At 41.5% G+C, this 18,445-nt stretch overlaps 1 protein-coding gene and 1 non-coding gene across 7 annotated transcripts in view; both read right to left on the bottom strand.

Annotated features, from left to right (window-relative positions):
* Nucleotides 1-18,445, bottom strand: part of APP (amyloid beta precursor protein) — a 312,615-nt gene that overhangs the window by 210,570 nt on the left and 83,600 nt on the right. For all 6 annotated transcript variants that reach the window (XM_004002800.5, XM_004002804.5, XM_004002801.5 and 3 more), the window contains exon 3: nucleotides 5,031-5,160. In XM_004002800.5, coding sequence (XP_004002849.1) covers nucleotides 5,031-5,160 — 130 coding nt within the window. The remainder of the gene's footprint in view (nucleotides 1-5,030; nucleotides 5,161-18,445) is intronic.
* On the bottom strand, nucleotides 5,762-5,834 carry TRNAR-CCU (transfer RNA arginine (anticodon CCU)). Its single transcript has one exon. It is a non-coding gene; the product is annotated as a tRNA-Arg (tRNA).

The following is an 18,445-nucleotide window of genomic DNA, read 5'->3' as shown; positions in this document are numbered from 1 at the left end:
AATTATGTTGTTTTGGGAAATCACATGATGAGAATTGAGTTGTAAACACAAAAAGGAAATTCAGTTTCCTTTCTCTGTTGTAGGTAGAAAGTGATGGTAAGCAGCAAACCACTTAAAAAAGATGATCCCAGAGTGCAAAGAGAACTTTGATGGATGTCCATTTCTTTCTTGATTCCCTATCATAATCATTTCAACTCAGTCACACCAGGAAAAGTCTATGAGGAAAGACACAGCGTGAGGTTAAAAGCTGGAAACATTATGGTCCAGTGTATTAAATTTATGTTAAAACAGCAAGACAACAATTTCCAAGATAAAATTATGCAGATGTAACTAGGAAGCAGCTGTTTACTGGTTGGCACAGAAAAGTACATGTTTCCAGACCATCAGATCCGATATGATAGTACTGATTCCAAATACATAGAGAAATTAAAAACTCAAAATATCCTACATCCACTCTAGCTGATGCGTTACTAAATCTAAAGGCATTTTTGCTCTTTTAAAATAAGGTAGGTGGGTAAGTTTAGTTGCTAAGTCGTGTCTGACTCTTGCAACCCCTTGGACTGTAACCTACTAGATTCCTGGAGTGGGTTACCATTTCCTTCCCCAGGGGATCTTCCTGACTCAGGTATTGAACTCGAGTCTCCTGTAGGACAGGCAGACTCTTTACCGACTGAGCCACCAGGGAAGTTACTTTTTAAATTAAGCAGGTGAAAATGTGACCATGTGAAACTTAAGTTCCATGTGACTTTTTAACTTTCTTGGATGTCAGCATCTGTCTGTGTCTTTATATAAATGGAAACGATCTGAAAACAATAGAAAAAAATAAAAGCAATAAAAACAAAATATATTTTTCATGAGTTAAGCTACTGTTTATAAAAGCAAACAGTAAATTATTGAGGTCATAACTTACTTGTATGAAGAACCTCTAATAAGCTTAACTTTAAAAAATTTCATATCCCATTATCTCTTGGAGAGAGTCACAATACATATATACAACTCAAACAGTGCTGGTATTTCATATAAAAATGGCAACCAGAGCAGCAGCTGATTCCAGAGTTTCTACTCATCTTTTTCTTGCTTATAATTGAATTATTAGCCTTTACTGGACAGTGGCAAATGCAGAAAAACATCAATTTCAATAATGGATCTATGACACCAGGAAAAGCAGTAATCCAAATGGAAAGGAGTCAAACGTTTTGCAAAGAAAATATTCTCCTTGAATAATAATGATGTGCTTGAATCCTATATGAGATAATTAATAAAATGGTTCAAATGACTAAGACAGTCTTACTGTCTGGTGCCTGAGGCATAACTAAAAGCAAAGCGTGAAATGAGAAAGCCAGCTGACTCCCAAGAGAAATCATCTACTTCATGGGAAGCAAGTGACAACAGCAACCTGATACACTTTCTCCATCAAGACAAGGGATACCAGACACTGCAGAGCAGGGAAGCCCACGGCAAATACATGGCTTAGAGAAGAACAACCTAGCGCAGCACTTTCCCTGCACCTGATAAGGTCAGGAAGGTTACACGCTGAATATGACGCATTTTTCTCTCTTCTAGCTTTGTTTTGAATTTTAATATGCTTGATATTAAAGACAACCTTTTGCTTTCTAAGTAGTGCCCATCTGAGAATTAACTTTAGTAAAATAATCTCTTTTGTGTAAAGGATTTATTTGGATACAGCCAGAAATTTTAGGTGGTACTTATGGTAATGCTAAACAGTAATTCTTTATTCAAGCAGGAAGTAATACATAAATGTTCCTGTGTGCCCAGTCACTCAGTGGTATTCAACTCTGTGATCCCTCCCTAGACTGTAGCCCTCCAGGCTCCTCTGTCCATGGGATTTTCCAGGCAAGAACACTGGAGTGGGTTGCCATTTCCTCCTCCAGGGAAATCTCCCTGACTTAGGGATTGAATCCATGTCTCTTGCATTGGCAAGCAGATTCTTTACCAGTGAGCCACCTGAAAGTGGAAAGACTGATGCTGAAGCACCAATACTTTGGCCACTTGATGTGAATAGCCAACTCATTGGAAAAGACTCTGATGCTGGAAAAGATTGAGGGCAAGAGGAGAAGGGGGTGGCAGAGGATGAAATGAGTGGATGGCATCACTGATTCAATGGACAAGAGCTTGGGCAAACTCTAGGAGATGGTAAAGGACAGGGAAGCCTGGCGTGCTGCAGTTCATGGAGTCAGACGTGACTTAGCGAGTGAACATCAAACCACACCTGAGAAGCCCCGTATACAAGAAGGTTGCCTATCCCTACCATAAAGTGGAAACCTGATCACACGAAGAGAACCATGGAGCTTCTAGAGATATGGCTGTGGCCTTTATGAGACATATCTACTGTGGGATTTTTTTTAGGTGTTAGTTATTGCCTCCAATTCAGTCTTTCCTCTATGATTTGATTTTATAAATCAGGTGGTTATTGGCTCTAATACAATTTTCTGCTGATACTGGAAGGAAATCTAGATTGCGAATCAAAAATCCTTGGGCTTTGGTCCTGATTCTACTGCTAAACTGATGTGTGAGTTACTGCAAGAAATTCAGTCTTGCTGACTTTCAATATTTGTATCAGTGAAGTGAGACTGAAAAATCCAACATCACCTGCCTCACAGAGTATTTCAATGGGTGCCCTATGCAACTACAAAACACTTAATAACCTCTCTGTGTAACAGATGTTAAATCTAGGCAGGCACAAAGAGGGAAGGAAAGAAGCAAGGAACAAAAGAGAAAGGAAGGGAAGAAAACTGGACAAATAATATTCAAACTATTGGGACCATGCAGTATGAATGAAATTTTAAAAATACATAAATTACACACATGTTTTTCCATTCCTTTTCCTGAAAACAAGACACACTGTGCATATTCACTGGGGTTATATTATGAACCACCTTTTGTAATACTTTTAGTTAAAGAATGAAATTTTGCCTTTTGCAACAACCTGAAGAGATCTGGAGGGCATTAATGCTAAGTGAAGCAAGTCAGACAGAAAAAGACAAATACTGTATGATACCACTTATATGTGGAATCTAAAAGAAACAACAAACCCATGAATAAAACAAAAGTGAAGTAGACTCACAGATAAAGAGAACAAACTAGTGGCTACCAGTGGGAAGAGGGAAAAGGGAGGGACAGTAATGGGGTTGGGAAAAAAACGGGTTGTTATGGGATTATATGACGTCATGACTGTGAAACTTTTGAAAATTGTAAAGCACTATAGAATTTCCCTGGTGGCTCAGCTGGCAAAGAATCTGCCTGCCATGTGGGAGAGCTGCGTTTGATCTCTGCGTTCTATCACGGAGATTCCCTGGAGAAGGGAGTGGCAACCTGTTCTAGTATTCTTGCCTGGAGTATTCTCTCCAGGCATAGTATTCTCTCCTCTAACATGGACTGAGGAGCCTGGCGAGCTCTAGTCCAACAGGCTGCAGAGTTGAACACAACTGAGCAACTAACACTACTACTACACAATTTAAAGAATATTTCGTTCAATTTGAAAAATCAGGGGGAAAAGAAAAACTGATGGAAAATTTGCCATCACCTAGGGGTGAGGTAGTACGTACAATCCTTCATTCCAATCTGAGCTCAGTCAAAAAGTTGGAGGCATCGTGTGTTCCGCTTGTCACTGTCATGTTAAGGTCTAATTTTGGGTTCAGTAGAAAAATACCAGGGATTCATAAAATGAGAAAACATGATAAAAGATTCATATAGGCCAGGTGAAGTATATAATGTGGATACAGGCCAACTGGAAGTATATAATGATCATCTAGTCCCATGAGTAGTCAAGAAGAGGTGTTGTTGATGTGCTCAGTTAACACCAGATACTATACCCGGCCTGGGAAAGTGGCTAAACACATCACAAGTGTCGTCTTTTGCAATTAGGAACAAAGAAACTCTTTAACTGCCAAATGTTTAAGAATCTGGTTTTGTATATTTTCTTTATCATAAAGCCATCAGATGAAATCTTCATACACTGGAGATTAGCCCAGTTTCCTATTAATGTCTCAAAGTGTGTGCAGACATCTACAGTAATCAATAGGTTCTTACAACATTCATGTTTGACCAAAGTATTACAAAATCTTTGTCATTCTGAATTTCTAAGTTTGCTGTTGGGGACTTTTTTTTTTAAGACCCTTTTTAGTTTTTACAAGACATTATTGGAATGTGTATCAATACTTATCCACATCGTTCTCAGATAAATCCCTTTGTCCTTATTTACAATCACCTTGCCAATGAATATACTTCTGGAACACATCTAGATGCTGGCTATCAGATCAAAGGCTGTTGATTTCCCTATTGCCTAGCTACATTAAAAAAAAAAAATCAAGCAGGAAGAAACTAATAACCAGGACAGATTAAATGTGGAGTATGACAGTGTTTCCAGAGGAAAAAACACGATACTACATAAAGCAACTCAGTTTTTAGAACAACAGTTTAGAGTAAAAGTCAGTAAAAAGTGAAAGCACACATTTAAATCTGAGCGATCAAACTGCTTCCTCCAGTTTTGATGTAAGCAGAATAACAAAATTTGCTCAACTCTAATTCCCCAATTATCATCAAACAGGAAGAGTAGTGGGCTGTTGTAGAAAGCGCTTTTTGAGAATTAGCAAAATGCACATTAGGCTCTCTCTTCTATGAAGTCTATGTCAAGAAACATATAAGGTGTGAATTCTACTAATTCTAGACAATTTGGGTACAGGAGAATCACCTACAGAAATCAGTGAAATTAAGATTTATGGGCCCCACCACCAGACATTTTCATTCAGCAGTTGTAGAAGAGGCCCACAATTTTTAATTAAAATAAGCACATTAGGTAAATTCATTCTGAGGCTGGAAGCCCGGAAATACTGCTCCTTTATTGTTAGGACACAGGATACTTTAATAAGAGTCCAAAATATAGTCTAATACAGAGAGGCAATATGCTGAAGGAAGAGCCTGCATATCTGATCTCATAATTAGAGCATCCTTCCCGTTTATGCCCAAAGCCCATGGCCCATCCACGCCAGCGCCAAGGCTGGCCAGCTCACCCAGGCAGCGGTAGGGAATGACCATGTGTGCGTGGGTCTTGCACTGCTTCCGGCCCCTCTTGCACCAGTTCTGGATGGTCACTGGTTGGTTGGCTTCCACCACATTGGTGATCTGTAGTTCAGGGTAGACCTGGGAGAGCACACAGACAGGGTACATTGTTACCTGAGGTGGGGCTGGCACACAGGCACCCGATGAACCACGGCTGCTACCCCAAGGGGTACAGGCTGGCCATATACATTCGATATCTACGTACATACAGCCTATATATATACAGGCTGGCCCTATACATCCAGGCTGGCTCTATATATTCGGTAGTCAAGCTTGGGCTTCCCTGGAGGCTTAGACGGTAAAAAACAAAAACAAACAAACAAACAAAACAAACCTGCCTGCAATGTGGGAGACCTGGGTTCGATCCCTGGATTGGGAAGACCCCCTGGAGAAGGAAATGGCAACCCACTCCAGTATTCTTGCCTGGAAAACTCCATGGATAGAGAAGCCTGGTCGGCTGCAATCCATGGGGTCACAGAGAGTTGGACACGACAGAGCAACTAACACTTTGGGGAATTCAGGGTAAAGAAAATGATCGTTCACTCAAAACATGACGCAGTCTAACTTTTACTTGACACGTACTCCTACTTCATAAGCACCCATTCCAGCTTAACCTTTTTTTTTTTTCTTTTTTTAATTTATTTGGCTCTGCTGGGTCTTAGCTGCAGCACGTGGGATCTAGTTCCCTGACCAGGATTCGAACCTGGGACCTCTGCATTAGGAGTGCATAGTCTTAACCACTGGACCACCAGAGAAGTCCTTTAACCTATTTTCTAGTGGTTTTGTGGTTTCCGCTAAGCCGTGTCCGACTCGTACGACCCCATGGACTGTAGCCTACCAGACTTCCCTGTTCAAACATATTTTCTAGGGGAGATAAAAAAGAAAGGGAGGAGGTGCGAGTGTGCTAAGTCACTCAGTTTGGTTCAATGTGACCCTATGGACTGTAGTCCATTGGGGGGGGCGGCTCTTAAAAGTATGGGGTCATTTCAATGCAAAGTAAATGGGTGTGAAGATAGTCTGTAATGCCCAAAATAATTTTTAAAACTATTTTTATTTATTTATTTGACTGTACCAGGTCTTAGCTGCAGCACATGGAAACTAGTTCCCTGACCAGGGATCAAACCCCAGACCCCTGCACTGGGAGCATAAAGGCTTAGCCACTGGACCACCAGGGATATCCCCTCTAAATAATATTATGGCAAATACACCTGAGAATATTACCATGACTGAAATTCAACCCAACCCTGTCTTAGTCAACTAGGCAAACATTTCACACACAGGATATGACACACAGCAAGATCTCTCTGAAAAAATTCCTCTCTTTGTTCAGAGTAATTTACATAAGAATAATTTATCAAACAGTTATCACGAATGTCCTTTAGATAAAGAACTGCATTGATGACTCTCTTCCCTTGATAGCTAACTACAGCTCTTCACTGATTACTGTTCTCAATAAATCATGGTGTTTACTGAACACTTGGAAGAAATGTAAAACTTGAGGAACGAAAATGGGTTTATGAAAATATCAGATCACTTCTACTTATTAATAATAATGAGAAGAGATTTGAAGGAAAAACAGAAACATAAAAATTTGTTTCAAAAATGGTCTTGCCCTTGTATAAATCTTGCAACCAGAGTTGCTGTTTTGCCAGTTAAATACAATGAAGAGAGAAAATATAAGAGAACTGAGGACAGAAGCAAGGAAATGGTTATAATGATGGGTTATAAGAGAATCTCAAGTGGGGATGTAGGCAGAGTGGGATACACAGTTCAAAGACTGTAGTATTAGGACTTCCCTGGTGGTCCAGTAGCTAAGACTCCAGTAGGGGGCCTGGCTTTGATCCCTAGTCAGTCCCCTCAATTAAGATGAAAGATCTTGAATGCAGCAACTAAAACCCATCACAGCCAAATCGATGTACTATCAATGAGTCCTGCTGTGGGCTACAGAATTCTGTCCTAAAGGTACCAAAAAAAAAAAAAAAAATATAGTGGGTTGGATAGAAGCAGTAGTTGGACAGTCAGAGTTGAAATGAAGATTCTGGAGGAGGTACAGTCACTGGTATCTGCAAGGATTCTAATATGAATTTCAGAGAGAATGGCTGAAGAATGATAAAAGCAAGATCACCGGAGGAATAAAAATCAAGGAACAGAGAAACTGGAATCTTGGAGCATGAGATTGATATCAAAATCATCTAAGAATGATGAAAGATGCAGTTGGGTGAATGACAGAGAGTGAGGGCCTAAAATCTTTGAAGATTGAGGGGGATGCCCCTGAGGTAGAAAGAGCCCTTTGGATGCCTCCAACAGATGGAGGACAGGTGGGAACCAGTCCATCCACAGGTTGGGTGGGGGATGTTTTTTAGGGAGGAGGAGGAAAGTATGGTTTGGAGGTGAAAATGCAGGAGAAGGAAGATATCCCTGTGTCAATGCTGGGAGGGCTGCGAGGAAAGAATGACCTGAGAAGGCTTTGAGGGAAGCAGTGACTTTGGGGAAGAAGCAGGTTTCAGAGCACGAAGATACCGTCCACAGTGTGGGTTATGGATAGAAGGAATTTTGCTAATGATTGTCAGTGACGTTCAGAGGGAACTTTCTGTCTTTAAAATGTTGATCTTTTGTTCACTGTGGAGTTTGGGGCATTAATTTTTGACCTTTAAATAGTGCATGAAAATATGACTTATCTTAATTCCTGAGTGCCTCACTTGTCTTATCCTATCCCAACCCTGAGGTCAAATCTATTAAAAAATTAAACCACTGAAAACGAGTGAAAACTGTGGTCCATCCAGACAACGGATTACCCAGCAGGAAAAAGAAAGGAGTTATAAAGCCATGAGAAGACATAGAGAAATCTTGGCTGCTGCTGCTGCGGCTAAGTCGCTTCAGTCGTGTCCGACTCTATGCAACCCCATAGACGGCAGCCCACCAGGCTCCCCCATCCCTGGGATTCTCCAGGCAAGAACACTGGAGTGGGTTGCCATTTCCTTCTCCAATAGAGGAATCTTAGTTGCCTATTATGTGAAAGAAGCCAGTGTGAAAATACATGTATGAGTCCAACTATGTGTCATTCTGGAAAAGGCAAAACTAGGACGACAGTAACAAGACCAGTGATGACCAGCAATTAGGGGGAAGGAGGGATGAACAGGAAGAGCATAAAGGATTTGTTGGACAGTGAAGTTATTCTCTATGGTACTCGATACTGTAGTGGTGAGTGCATGTCATTATACATTTGTCCAAACTCATAGAATGTACACCGCCAAGAGTGGACCCAACTAGTCCATCCAACTATGGACTTTGGATGATCCTGATGTGTCCATGGAGGTTCCTCAATGGTAATACGTGTACTATTCTGGGGACTTCCCTGGTGGCCCAGTGGTTGAGAATCTACTTGCCAATGCAGGGTACATGGGTTTGATCCCTAGTTGAGGACTTAAGGTCCCACGTGCCTTGGGGCAACTTAGCCCATTATTGTGTGCTGTGCTCAGTCGTGTCTGACTCTTTGTGATCCCACGGACAGCAGCTCACCAGGCTGCTCTGCCCATGGGATTTTTGAGGCAAGAAAACTGGAGCGGGTTGCCATTTCCTCCTCTAGGGGATCTCCTCTTGATCCAAGGATCAGACTCACGTCTCCCAAGTCTCCTGCACTGTAGGCAGATTCTTAACCCGCTGAGCCATCCTGGAAGCCCAAGCCCCTGGCCCATAACTACTGAAGTCTGAATGCCTAAAGCCAGGGCTCTGCAACAAGAGAGGCCACAGATACAAGAAGCCCACAAACCCAACAAAGAGTAGCCTGAGCTTGACACAACTAGAGAAAAGTCCGAGCCCAGGCACGAAGACCCAGAGCAGCCAAAAAGAAATATATGTAAATAAATGGTGCAAAAAATGTACTATTCTGCTGGGGGATGTTGAGAGAAGGGGAGAAGCTACGCATGAGTCAGGGCAGGGGGTACAGAGGAAATCTCTGCACCTCCCTCTCCATTTTGCTAGCCTCTAAATCCGCTCTAAAAAACAGAGCGCTGATCAGTGTGAAAGTGAAAGGGTCACTCAGTCATGTCCAACTCTGCGTGACCCTATGGACTACTCAGCCCACCGGGCTCCTCTGTCCATGGAGTTTTCTAGGCAAGAATACTGGAGTGGGTTGCCATTCCCTTCTCCAGGGGATTTTCCTGATCCAGGATCAAACCCATGTCCTACGTCATTTATTGTCTGTCTTTCCTTCTAGAATATAAGCTCAACAAGGGCATCGACTTTGTATTTTTCTTGTTCACTGTTCCCCTCCCAGAACTTAAAATAGTGACTGGTACTTTGTACAGTTTCAGTAAGTTTTTATTGGATGAAAACCCCTACGTTAATGTATGGGTACTATCCAACTGACTAAAATTTTACTGAGTACCTATGATGTGTCAAGCCCTGTGCTAGTAAAGTGCAGTGACAGAGTGGTTATCATCTATGACTTTACAGAGCTAACAATCACAGATAAAATTTCAGACAACTTTCTACTGAACAGGAATATTTTATTATTGATAAAATATTATATGATTACTTCATTAAGATTCTACAAAATTTAGTTCATTTAGCAACACTTTATAACAAAAGTTTATCTTCAAAATGCTGAACTCTTACCCTAAGATCCCAAATATTTCACAAACTACTTCAATTACTTTACCATCCCTGTTCCTCCATCACAGATTAAGTGATGTCAGCAATAGTAGTAGACTGAATATATCCTAGTCTCTACTTTCAAATTTCTCCCAGGCACTCTCCTTTGATACTTTTCCGAACATTTTCTCTTTAATTAAAAAATATAGGTAATTTAATCTCATTAAAAAAAAAAAAGTTGAGCACGTCTTCCCTATATATAATATGTTCATAGAGATAATCAGACCTTTTGAAGAATTACACACCAGTTCCCCTGATCATAGTAACTTTGCAGTATGCTGATATTACTCAAAGTCAGGTAGGCAGCTTCTAATTTTCCCTCACAAAACACATGGTAATAACGATGAAACGAAGGACCTGGGTCACAGGATCCTAATGGACCAAATGGCTCAACACGCTTGTCCTTACCAGGATTTCCCTTAGTCCATGCATTTCTCCAGGCCAGAATACTGGAGTGGGTAGCCTTCCATTTCTCCCAGGGATATTCCTAACCCAGGGATAGAACCTAGGTCTCCCACATTGTAGGTGGATTCTTTACCAGCTGAGCCACAAGAGAACTGGTTTTTAGAGCAGCATCTAAAACTGCTCTAAAAAACAGAGCCGCTGGTCAGTGTAGTCTGAGGGAAATTCAATGGGGGCGGTACAAGCTATGTAAACACACAGAGAAGGATATGTAAATCAGATCCTGGATTCGTATTGAGAAAGTTGTTCTTCCAAAACCCTTGCCAGCAACTTAGCGCTACATGGAAACAGCTCCTTCGCCTGATTTTATTTTGTTCTTAAGTAGCTTAACACTTCAACGCATGCATTTCCGTCACAGACAATGTTCAACTTGAAAATGCCACTAAAATTTAATATCCCCATGGCTTTTTTGTCCAACAGAAAAAAAGGTGAAGTGGCTTTTGGGGCAGGAATATAATTCTCCCACCACCTTGTCTTGTTTATTACATCACAAAAGTACAGCACTCATGAGTCATAAACTCTGTGACACCAGAGAGCTCGCCCTGAGGGACGAGGTGCAGAAGTGTGAGTTACTGCATTTTTCTAAAGGGGTTCCAGCTGCCACTTCACAGAAATACTACCCTGCTGAGGCTTGTCTCAGGAGCTCTCGCTTTCTAACAAGGAGGACTATGCCTGTAGGAGGCACAGTCAAGTCATATTTTCTTCGTTTTAATTCTAAACCAAAAAACTATCAGTAGGGTACATATTGATAAGAAAACTATATGTGTGTGTGTGTGTGTGTGTGTGTGTGTGTGTGTGTGTGTGTGTGTGTATGGCGGTTCACATGCCTTCCATCTCAGTGTCCTAAGGTAATAACTGGTGCAAAAAGCAGCAACTTATTTGGTAGGTAATTTTCTAGCAGACAGAACTGCACATGGACCAGTTAAGATGAAAGAGTGCTGAAGAACTGATGCTTTCCAACTGTGGTACTGAAGAAGATGCTTGAGAGTCCTTTGGACAGCAAGGAGATCAAAACAGTCAATCCTAAAGGAAATCAACCCTGAATATTCATTGGGAAGTTTGATGCTGAAGCAGAAGCTCCAAAACTTCACCTGATATGAAGAGCAGACTCATCAGAAGAGACCCTGATGCTGGGAAAGATTGAGGGCAGGAGGAAAAGGGGGTGACAGAGGATGAGATGGCTGGATGGCATCAGCAAACTCCAGGAGACGGTGAAGGACATGGAAGCCTGGCGAGCTGCAGTCCATAGGGTCACAAAGAGCTGGATATGACTGAGCGACTGAACAATAGCAACAAAACGATCAGAGAAGACAGGGCTTATTCCCTGAAGGCCACCAGAGCTCTACAAAGTGATCAGCCAAACACAGAATTTCCTTCCAGTTTCCATCCTAAAATCTAGGGCGTATGTGTTATTTCCTGCACTTTACCTTCCTTCTCTAGGATGGGGACATCGGTGATTGTTAACAGACAGTTGGAGGAAACTAGGAAACCACATGAATCCCATGCTTGGTTTGCCTACTGCTTAACAATGAAAAGGGAAGTGGCAACTTCCACCCAAGCAGCCACTTTTATCCTGAGACAAGGAGCTATTAATTTGAATTTGCCAAAGAGAGTAAAAAATTGCTGTTCTCAATTCAGGAAGTTTATTTAAAAGGGGGGAGGCACACCAAACATTAAAGACACGTAATTTCTTCTAAAGTACATCTAGTCCCAGTTAGGCACAGTGATTACCACAAGCACAAGGAACTTCCAAGTCAGAAAGAAAAACCTAACAAAAAAAAAACCACAATAAAAACCCTACTGAGGTTTCTGACAAAAATTTGAAATACTATATCTTCCTTGGTGGCTTATACGGTAAAGAATCTGCCTGCAATGCAGGAGACCCGGTTTCTATTTCTCGATCAGGAATATCCCCTGGTGAAGGAAATGGCTACCTACTCCAGTATTCTTGCCTGGCGAATTCCATGGACAGAGGGGCCTGCCTGGTGGGCTACAGTCCATGAGATTGCAAGAGTTGGACTATATCTTATTTTTTATTAAACAGTGCCAGTATATGACCAGAGACAAGGAAGCATTTTGATGTTAGGAGACAAATAATTCATGACAAGCATTCTGTTTTCTTTGTGGCGTCTCACACCTTAACAAAGGAAATAAAGATATCTGAGATCCCTAAGCTATGCACGTTGCATGCACGGTATGCTCACACAACAAGCATTGCTGAGAATTTGCTAAAACAGCAGGTATTAGCAAAGCCTGATTTTTATAGGGCCCCCATCCTTTTCCAAAATGTCTCCTATTTGATCCCACTGATCACTATTTTTTTACTTATGAAAAAACTCAGATGATGACACCTTCAGTAATCAATACTTAAAGCAGAAGCAAATTTAGGCTTGGGTCAGTTCCTTGAAAAGCAGACAGTCCGCAGTTCCTAAAAACCCTTCCTGAATTACACAGGGCAGTCACTGAATAAACACACTCACTGTGCAACAAGCACACTCTTCTTAAGACCCTTACACTGCTGAGGTCCCCGGGGAAAAACCTCCTCCACTCACAGTATAATAGATGTGAACCCTTCTCGCCCACTTCAGGAATGCTTTCTGGTATTTATCGCAGTGTGCCTGACATTCGGGTTAAGTACATATGTGCACCACCTCCCCGTTGCAAATATACTTTGCACAGGCAGGAAACACAATGAGACCCCCGCTCGCAGCCTCCCCGAGGTGGTCCACCTTCATGAACGTTGGCTGAATTGGTCAGGAGGCTGCCAACATGCCTGCCCCTCTCTGCAGCCCTCCAGCCCCCACCCCCTTCCTCGGCAAGAGCTCTCCTAAGTGCCCATATTTTAACTCTGCAGCTCCGGCCCCAAAGCTGCTTACAGCCAGAGGAAAGCACTCTGTCAACTGCGTTCTCCTTGCTTAAGCGTTGTGAACGAACACATCCAGGCTCTGGTTAGCTAAGGCTGGCAGGCAGGGGAAGTCACAGGCAGAGGTGGTGCCTGGCAAAACCACGAGGGGACAGGAAGCAGGCAATTGGAAGAAGCAAGAAAATAAGATGGACAGAGAGATACTAGGAGGAGACGGCTGTGGACCCAAGTCACAGAGATACGGAGCGGATGAGACAGGGATCACCTGATTACCTGTAACTCCAGTGAGGAGTGATGGGTCTCCTTCATTAAGCACACCCACTTTTAAATATTTATTTGTTTATGGCTGTGCTGGGTTTTCCTCGCTGCGTGCGGGCTTTCTCTAGATGCGAGGTGGGGGCGGGGAGGGGAGGGTGCTACCTGCGCGGTTGTGCGCAGGTTCCCCATTGCACTGGCTTCTCTTGTTGCAGGCAAGGCTCTAGGGCTGTGGGCTTCCCTAGCGGTGGTGCACAGGCTCAGTTACCCCGAGGCATGTGGAATCTTCCTGGGTCAGGGATCGAGCCCATGTTCCCTGCACTGGAAGGTGGATGCCTATCCACCGTACCACCAGTGAAGTCTAAAAAGCCCCCCTCCTTTTAAACATAAGTTATTCTGGTAGCTTCATCTTCCTTCTGAATGAACAAAACCCAAGAAAAATGCCCCAGCTCAAAAGTTGGTTCACTAATATTCCCCTTCTTGAGCCCTTCAATCTCTGAACCCGAAGCACTTTATGCCATCACTTTTATCTGACCACCAGCCACTCACCTATGGCAATGAGGCACCTTCCTGCCCCTTTAGACTATACACGCACTCCTTGAAGGCAGGGACGGTATGATTCATTTTCCGTTCCCTCCATGGTGGTCAACACTGTAACAGCACAGTGAGTGCTTGATCAACAGGTAACAAATATTTCTGGCTAAGTCCAGATCCATTAGACATAGGGAAATCTACACGCTGCCGTCTATGGGGTCGCACAGAGTCGGACACGACTGAAGCGACTTAGCAGCAGCAGCAGCAGCAGCAGCAGCATACATTAAGCACCCGTTGGATATTATCAATGTGTAGGATAATCTGAATAGTATGATATTATTGTTTAATTATAAGCTTTTGAGAAAAATAAGCACCTCAGTGTCATCTAACATTGTTCTCTGAGGTATGATGTGGCCACTTAGTCGTGTCCAACTTTGTGACTCCATGGACTATTGATCACCAGGCTCCTCTCTCCATGGAATCCTCCAGGCAAGAATACTGGAGTGAACCAGAATTGAAAGATACACGTGTATCCCAATGTTCATCACAGCACTGTTTATAATAGCCAGGACATGGAAACAACCTAGATGTCCATCAGCAGATGAATGGATAAGAAAGCTGTGGTACATATACACAATGGAGTATTACTCAGCCATTAAAAAGAATACATTTGAATCAGCTCTAATGAGGTGGATGAAACTGGAGCCTATTATACAGAGTGAAGTAAGCCAGAAAGAAAAACATCAATACAGTATACTAATGCATATATACGGAATTTAGAAAGATGGTAATGATAACCCTCTATGTGAGACAGCAAAAGAGACACAGATGTATAGAACAGACTTTTAGACTCTGTGGGAGAGGGAGAGGCTGGGATGATTTCGGAGAATGGCATTGTAACATGTATACTATCAGGTAAGAAACGAATCGCCAGTCTATGTTCGATACAGGATACAGGATGCTTGGGGCTGGTGCACGGGGATGACCCAGAGAGATGATATGGGGTGGTAGGTGGGAGGGGGGGGTTCAGGATTGGGAACTCATGTACACCTGTGGCGGATTCATGTCAATGTATGGCAAAACCAATACAGTATTGTAAAGCAAAATAAAGTAAAAATAAAAATTAAAAAAAAAATAAAAGAATACTGGAGTGGGTTGCCATTCTCTTTTCCAGGGGAACTTTCCAACCCAGAAACCTGGGTCTCCTATGTTGCAGGAAGATTCTTTATTGTCTGAGCCACTAGAGAAGCCCTACCAATAACAGTATCTTATATAAAAAGCAAAGGATTATTGTTAATAAATGTAAAAGTCAGGCTCTCCCTAGGCTAAGAGGGCCCATCTGACTGGGCCAGGCATCTGTAACAAGCAGCTGACTACTCTGGCCATATAAATATGTTTTATCTTTGACAGCAAATCGATCTGCACATAAATTTTAAAAATTTAAGGGGGTTGAAGAAATTTCAAATACCAACAACCAGGAGAGGTAGAGTAGAAACCATCTTAGATCCATATTAGAAGGTTATGGTTGGCACCATAATTAGCTTTCCCAGGAAAATACCTTAAAGACTTGGTCACCATCAGAACATTTTCATTCTAAATTTAAAAATCTAGAGTCTCCATTTCTCTCTTTATCTGAATTGAAAAAATATTAATCTCAGACAAGATGATATTTAAGTTGTCAAATAAGCAAACCAAGAAAAGATATGGATGATACTTAAGAAAGCCAAGAACTTACATATACAAAAATATAAAAAATATATCTTTAAGACATGTACTATTAGACTCCTACAAAAGCGTTCCTTCATTAGAAATATTAAGGACAAACAGGGGACCCCTCGGAGTATCATTTTGCAACAGGCTACCTGGGACAAGGGATTAATGAATGCCAAAAGTTGTATTTACACACAACTTGACTAAACCACCACCACCTTGGTACCAGGTCTGGACCAAGGATGTTTCCAGACCACAAAATCACATGTGGCCAATAAAAGGCTTAGCACAGTTAATGGTCAGGGTTGTGTGCGTTCATACTAATTCTGAAAGGAATTTGCTTACTGTTCTTTCTGGTCTTTCAACACTTAACAATCCACTTTTAATCAAATTCTCCAGGATATTTCTTTTTGAAAAAAGCTTCCCCGGCAGCTAAGTGGTAAAGAATCTGCTTGCAGTGACGGAGATGCAGGAGATTTGCGTTCGGTCCCAGAGTCTGGAACACGCCCTGGAGGAGGGCATGGCAACCCACTCCAGTATTCCTGCCTGGAGAATGTCATGGACAGAGAAGCATGGTGGTTTATAGTCCAGAGGGTCACAAAGAGTCAGACACGACTGAAGCAACTGAGAACACATGCTACAAATTACGTAGTGTTGTTGAAATGGTGTCTTAAACATGTAAGTCAGAAGTCAATAAATAACATGTGTTACTTTACTTTATCTTCATCGATTTACAGCTGCAAAAGAGATGAGCTTGCCCGAAATAATGCATGGCATCTGAATGAGGTAAGGTAGAGAACTGGGATTCCAGGCTTCTCCAAGAACAAGAATGATTAGATTTTATAGTAATTGGAGTGATAAGCACAGAGGGAATACAATATACTATTCTTTCTGCTTTTACATATGCTTGAAATTTTGAGTTAAAAAGAACCAAAAGTTTAAAAGTTCTTCCTGAGTGGCTCAGACAGTAAAGAATCTGCCAGCAATGCAGGAGACCTGGGTTCCATCCCTGGGTGGGGAGATCCCCTGGAGAACTCAACATTCAAAAAACTAAGATCAAGGCATCTGGTCCTATCAATTCATGGCAAATACAAGTGGAAACGGTAACACATTTTATTTTGGGGGGCTCCAAAGTCACTCTGAATGGTGACTGCAGCCATGAAATTAAAAGACACTTGTTCCTTGGAAGGAAAGCTATGACAAACCTAGACAGTGTATTAAAAACCAGAGACATAAATTTGCTGACAAAGGTCTGTATAATCAAAGTTATGGTTTTCCTAGTAGTCATGGGCAATGTGAGAGCTGGACCATAAAGAAGGTTGAGAGCTGAAGAACTGATGCTTTCGATTGTGCTAGAGAAGACTTGAGAGTCCCCTGGACAGCAAGGAGACCAAACCAGTCAATCCTAAAGGAAATCAACCCTGAATATTCACTGGAAGGACTGATGACAAAGCTGAAGCCCCAATCTGTTTCTGTTTGTGTTCAAGTTTGTTTCTGTTCCATTGTGTCATAATTTAGATTCCATGTATCACTCAGCTGTACAGCAGAAATTAATACAACATTGTAAATCAACTATACTTGGATCAAATATTTTTTAAAAAAAGAAAATATATCATAAACTTAAAAAAATAAAACGCCCTCAAATTGGTGACAGCCCTGAGTACTCAGAGAGCATATTAACTCTAAGTTCTAAACAACTTTCACTTCAGCATCAAAACCAAAACAAAGCATGTCCAAGTCAATCTATTTCTGTTTCTGGATTAAAATAACATAGTCTCTCCTCTACAATTTTCTGGAATACAAAAAAAAAAAAAAAAATCCCATCTCAAACTGTTTCTTAACATAAATTCTTGTAGTAATGAGAGATATTAGAGGCTATATATAATTTAATTGGAAAAGAGAACTGGAAGCTGAAATTGCTCTCTGATTACAACTTAATGAGGAGCTGAGAGGCAAGACACAGCTGATGAAACACCACTGCAATATGGGAAAGACGTGCACTGCTGTGTTTTCACAATGACGACCTCATCTAAGAGCAAGACCCAGAAAATGCTTCAGGGCACCAGCCCATTTCCCATTAACGTGGCCCAAGTCTGTTTCTGACACTGTATGTAAATATACTGCCATATGCATACATTCATACTCAGAGTTGGAAAATATTGTGCAAGAACTCTGTTCAAAGTATGAGTCACTATTATACCAACACGCTGAATGTAAAGACAAACGGGGGAGGGGAATACCAAAATAAACAGGACAGGACACGACTGAGAACACAAATAGATGTGTCCACATGTAGCCAAGATCCTCACTGTCTTTCTGTTAACTTAGGGCTCATTTTCTCATTTTTAAAATGTCCAAACTATTGTTAACCAAATATGCTCCAATATAAAGTAAAAATTTTAAATGCATATAAACAAACAAGCTTTTGAAAAAGCCCATAAAAGGAACAAAATTGGGTCATTTGTAGCGATGTGGATGAACCTACAGTCTCATATAGAGTAAAGTCAAAAAGAGAAAAACAAGTATCATATATTAGTGCATACAGAGAGTCTAGAAGAAGGTACTGATGAACTATCTGCAGGGCAGGGATAGAACACACATAAAGAACAGCGGGGAAGGAGACGGGGGGACGAGCTGAGGGAGCACATACACATGTGCAAAGCGTCCAGTCTATCTCAATAAAGCTGAAATGAAGAAAGAAAAATACAATACAGGCAAAACACTTTTAATAAATAAGAGGTCAAATATAAAAGGCCATAATATCACTGCAAATGTGTAATAACTGAGTATGCATTTAGGAAACAGCTAGAGAATAATAAGGACAAAGGTTACATGAAATATTAATCTGCTTAAAAATGATTAATGGTGTGCAAAGAAATATCCAAACTG

Source organism: Ovis aries, chromosome 1 (assembly GCF_016772045.2).
Source record: "Ovis aries strain OAR_USU_Benz2616 breed Rambouillet chromosome 1, ARS-UI_Ramb_v3.0, whole genome shotgun sequence".
NCBI lineage: Eukaryota > Metazoa > Chordata > Mammalia > Artiodactyla > Bovidae > Ovis > Ovis aries.
Note: the sequence above shows the minus strand (reverse complement) of the source record. Positions and strands in the feature narration are given on the sequence as shown.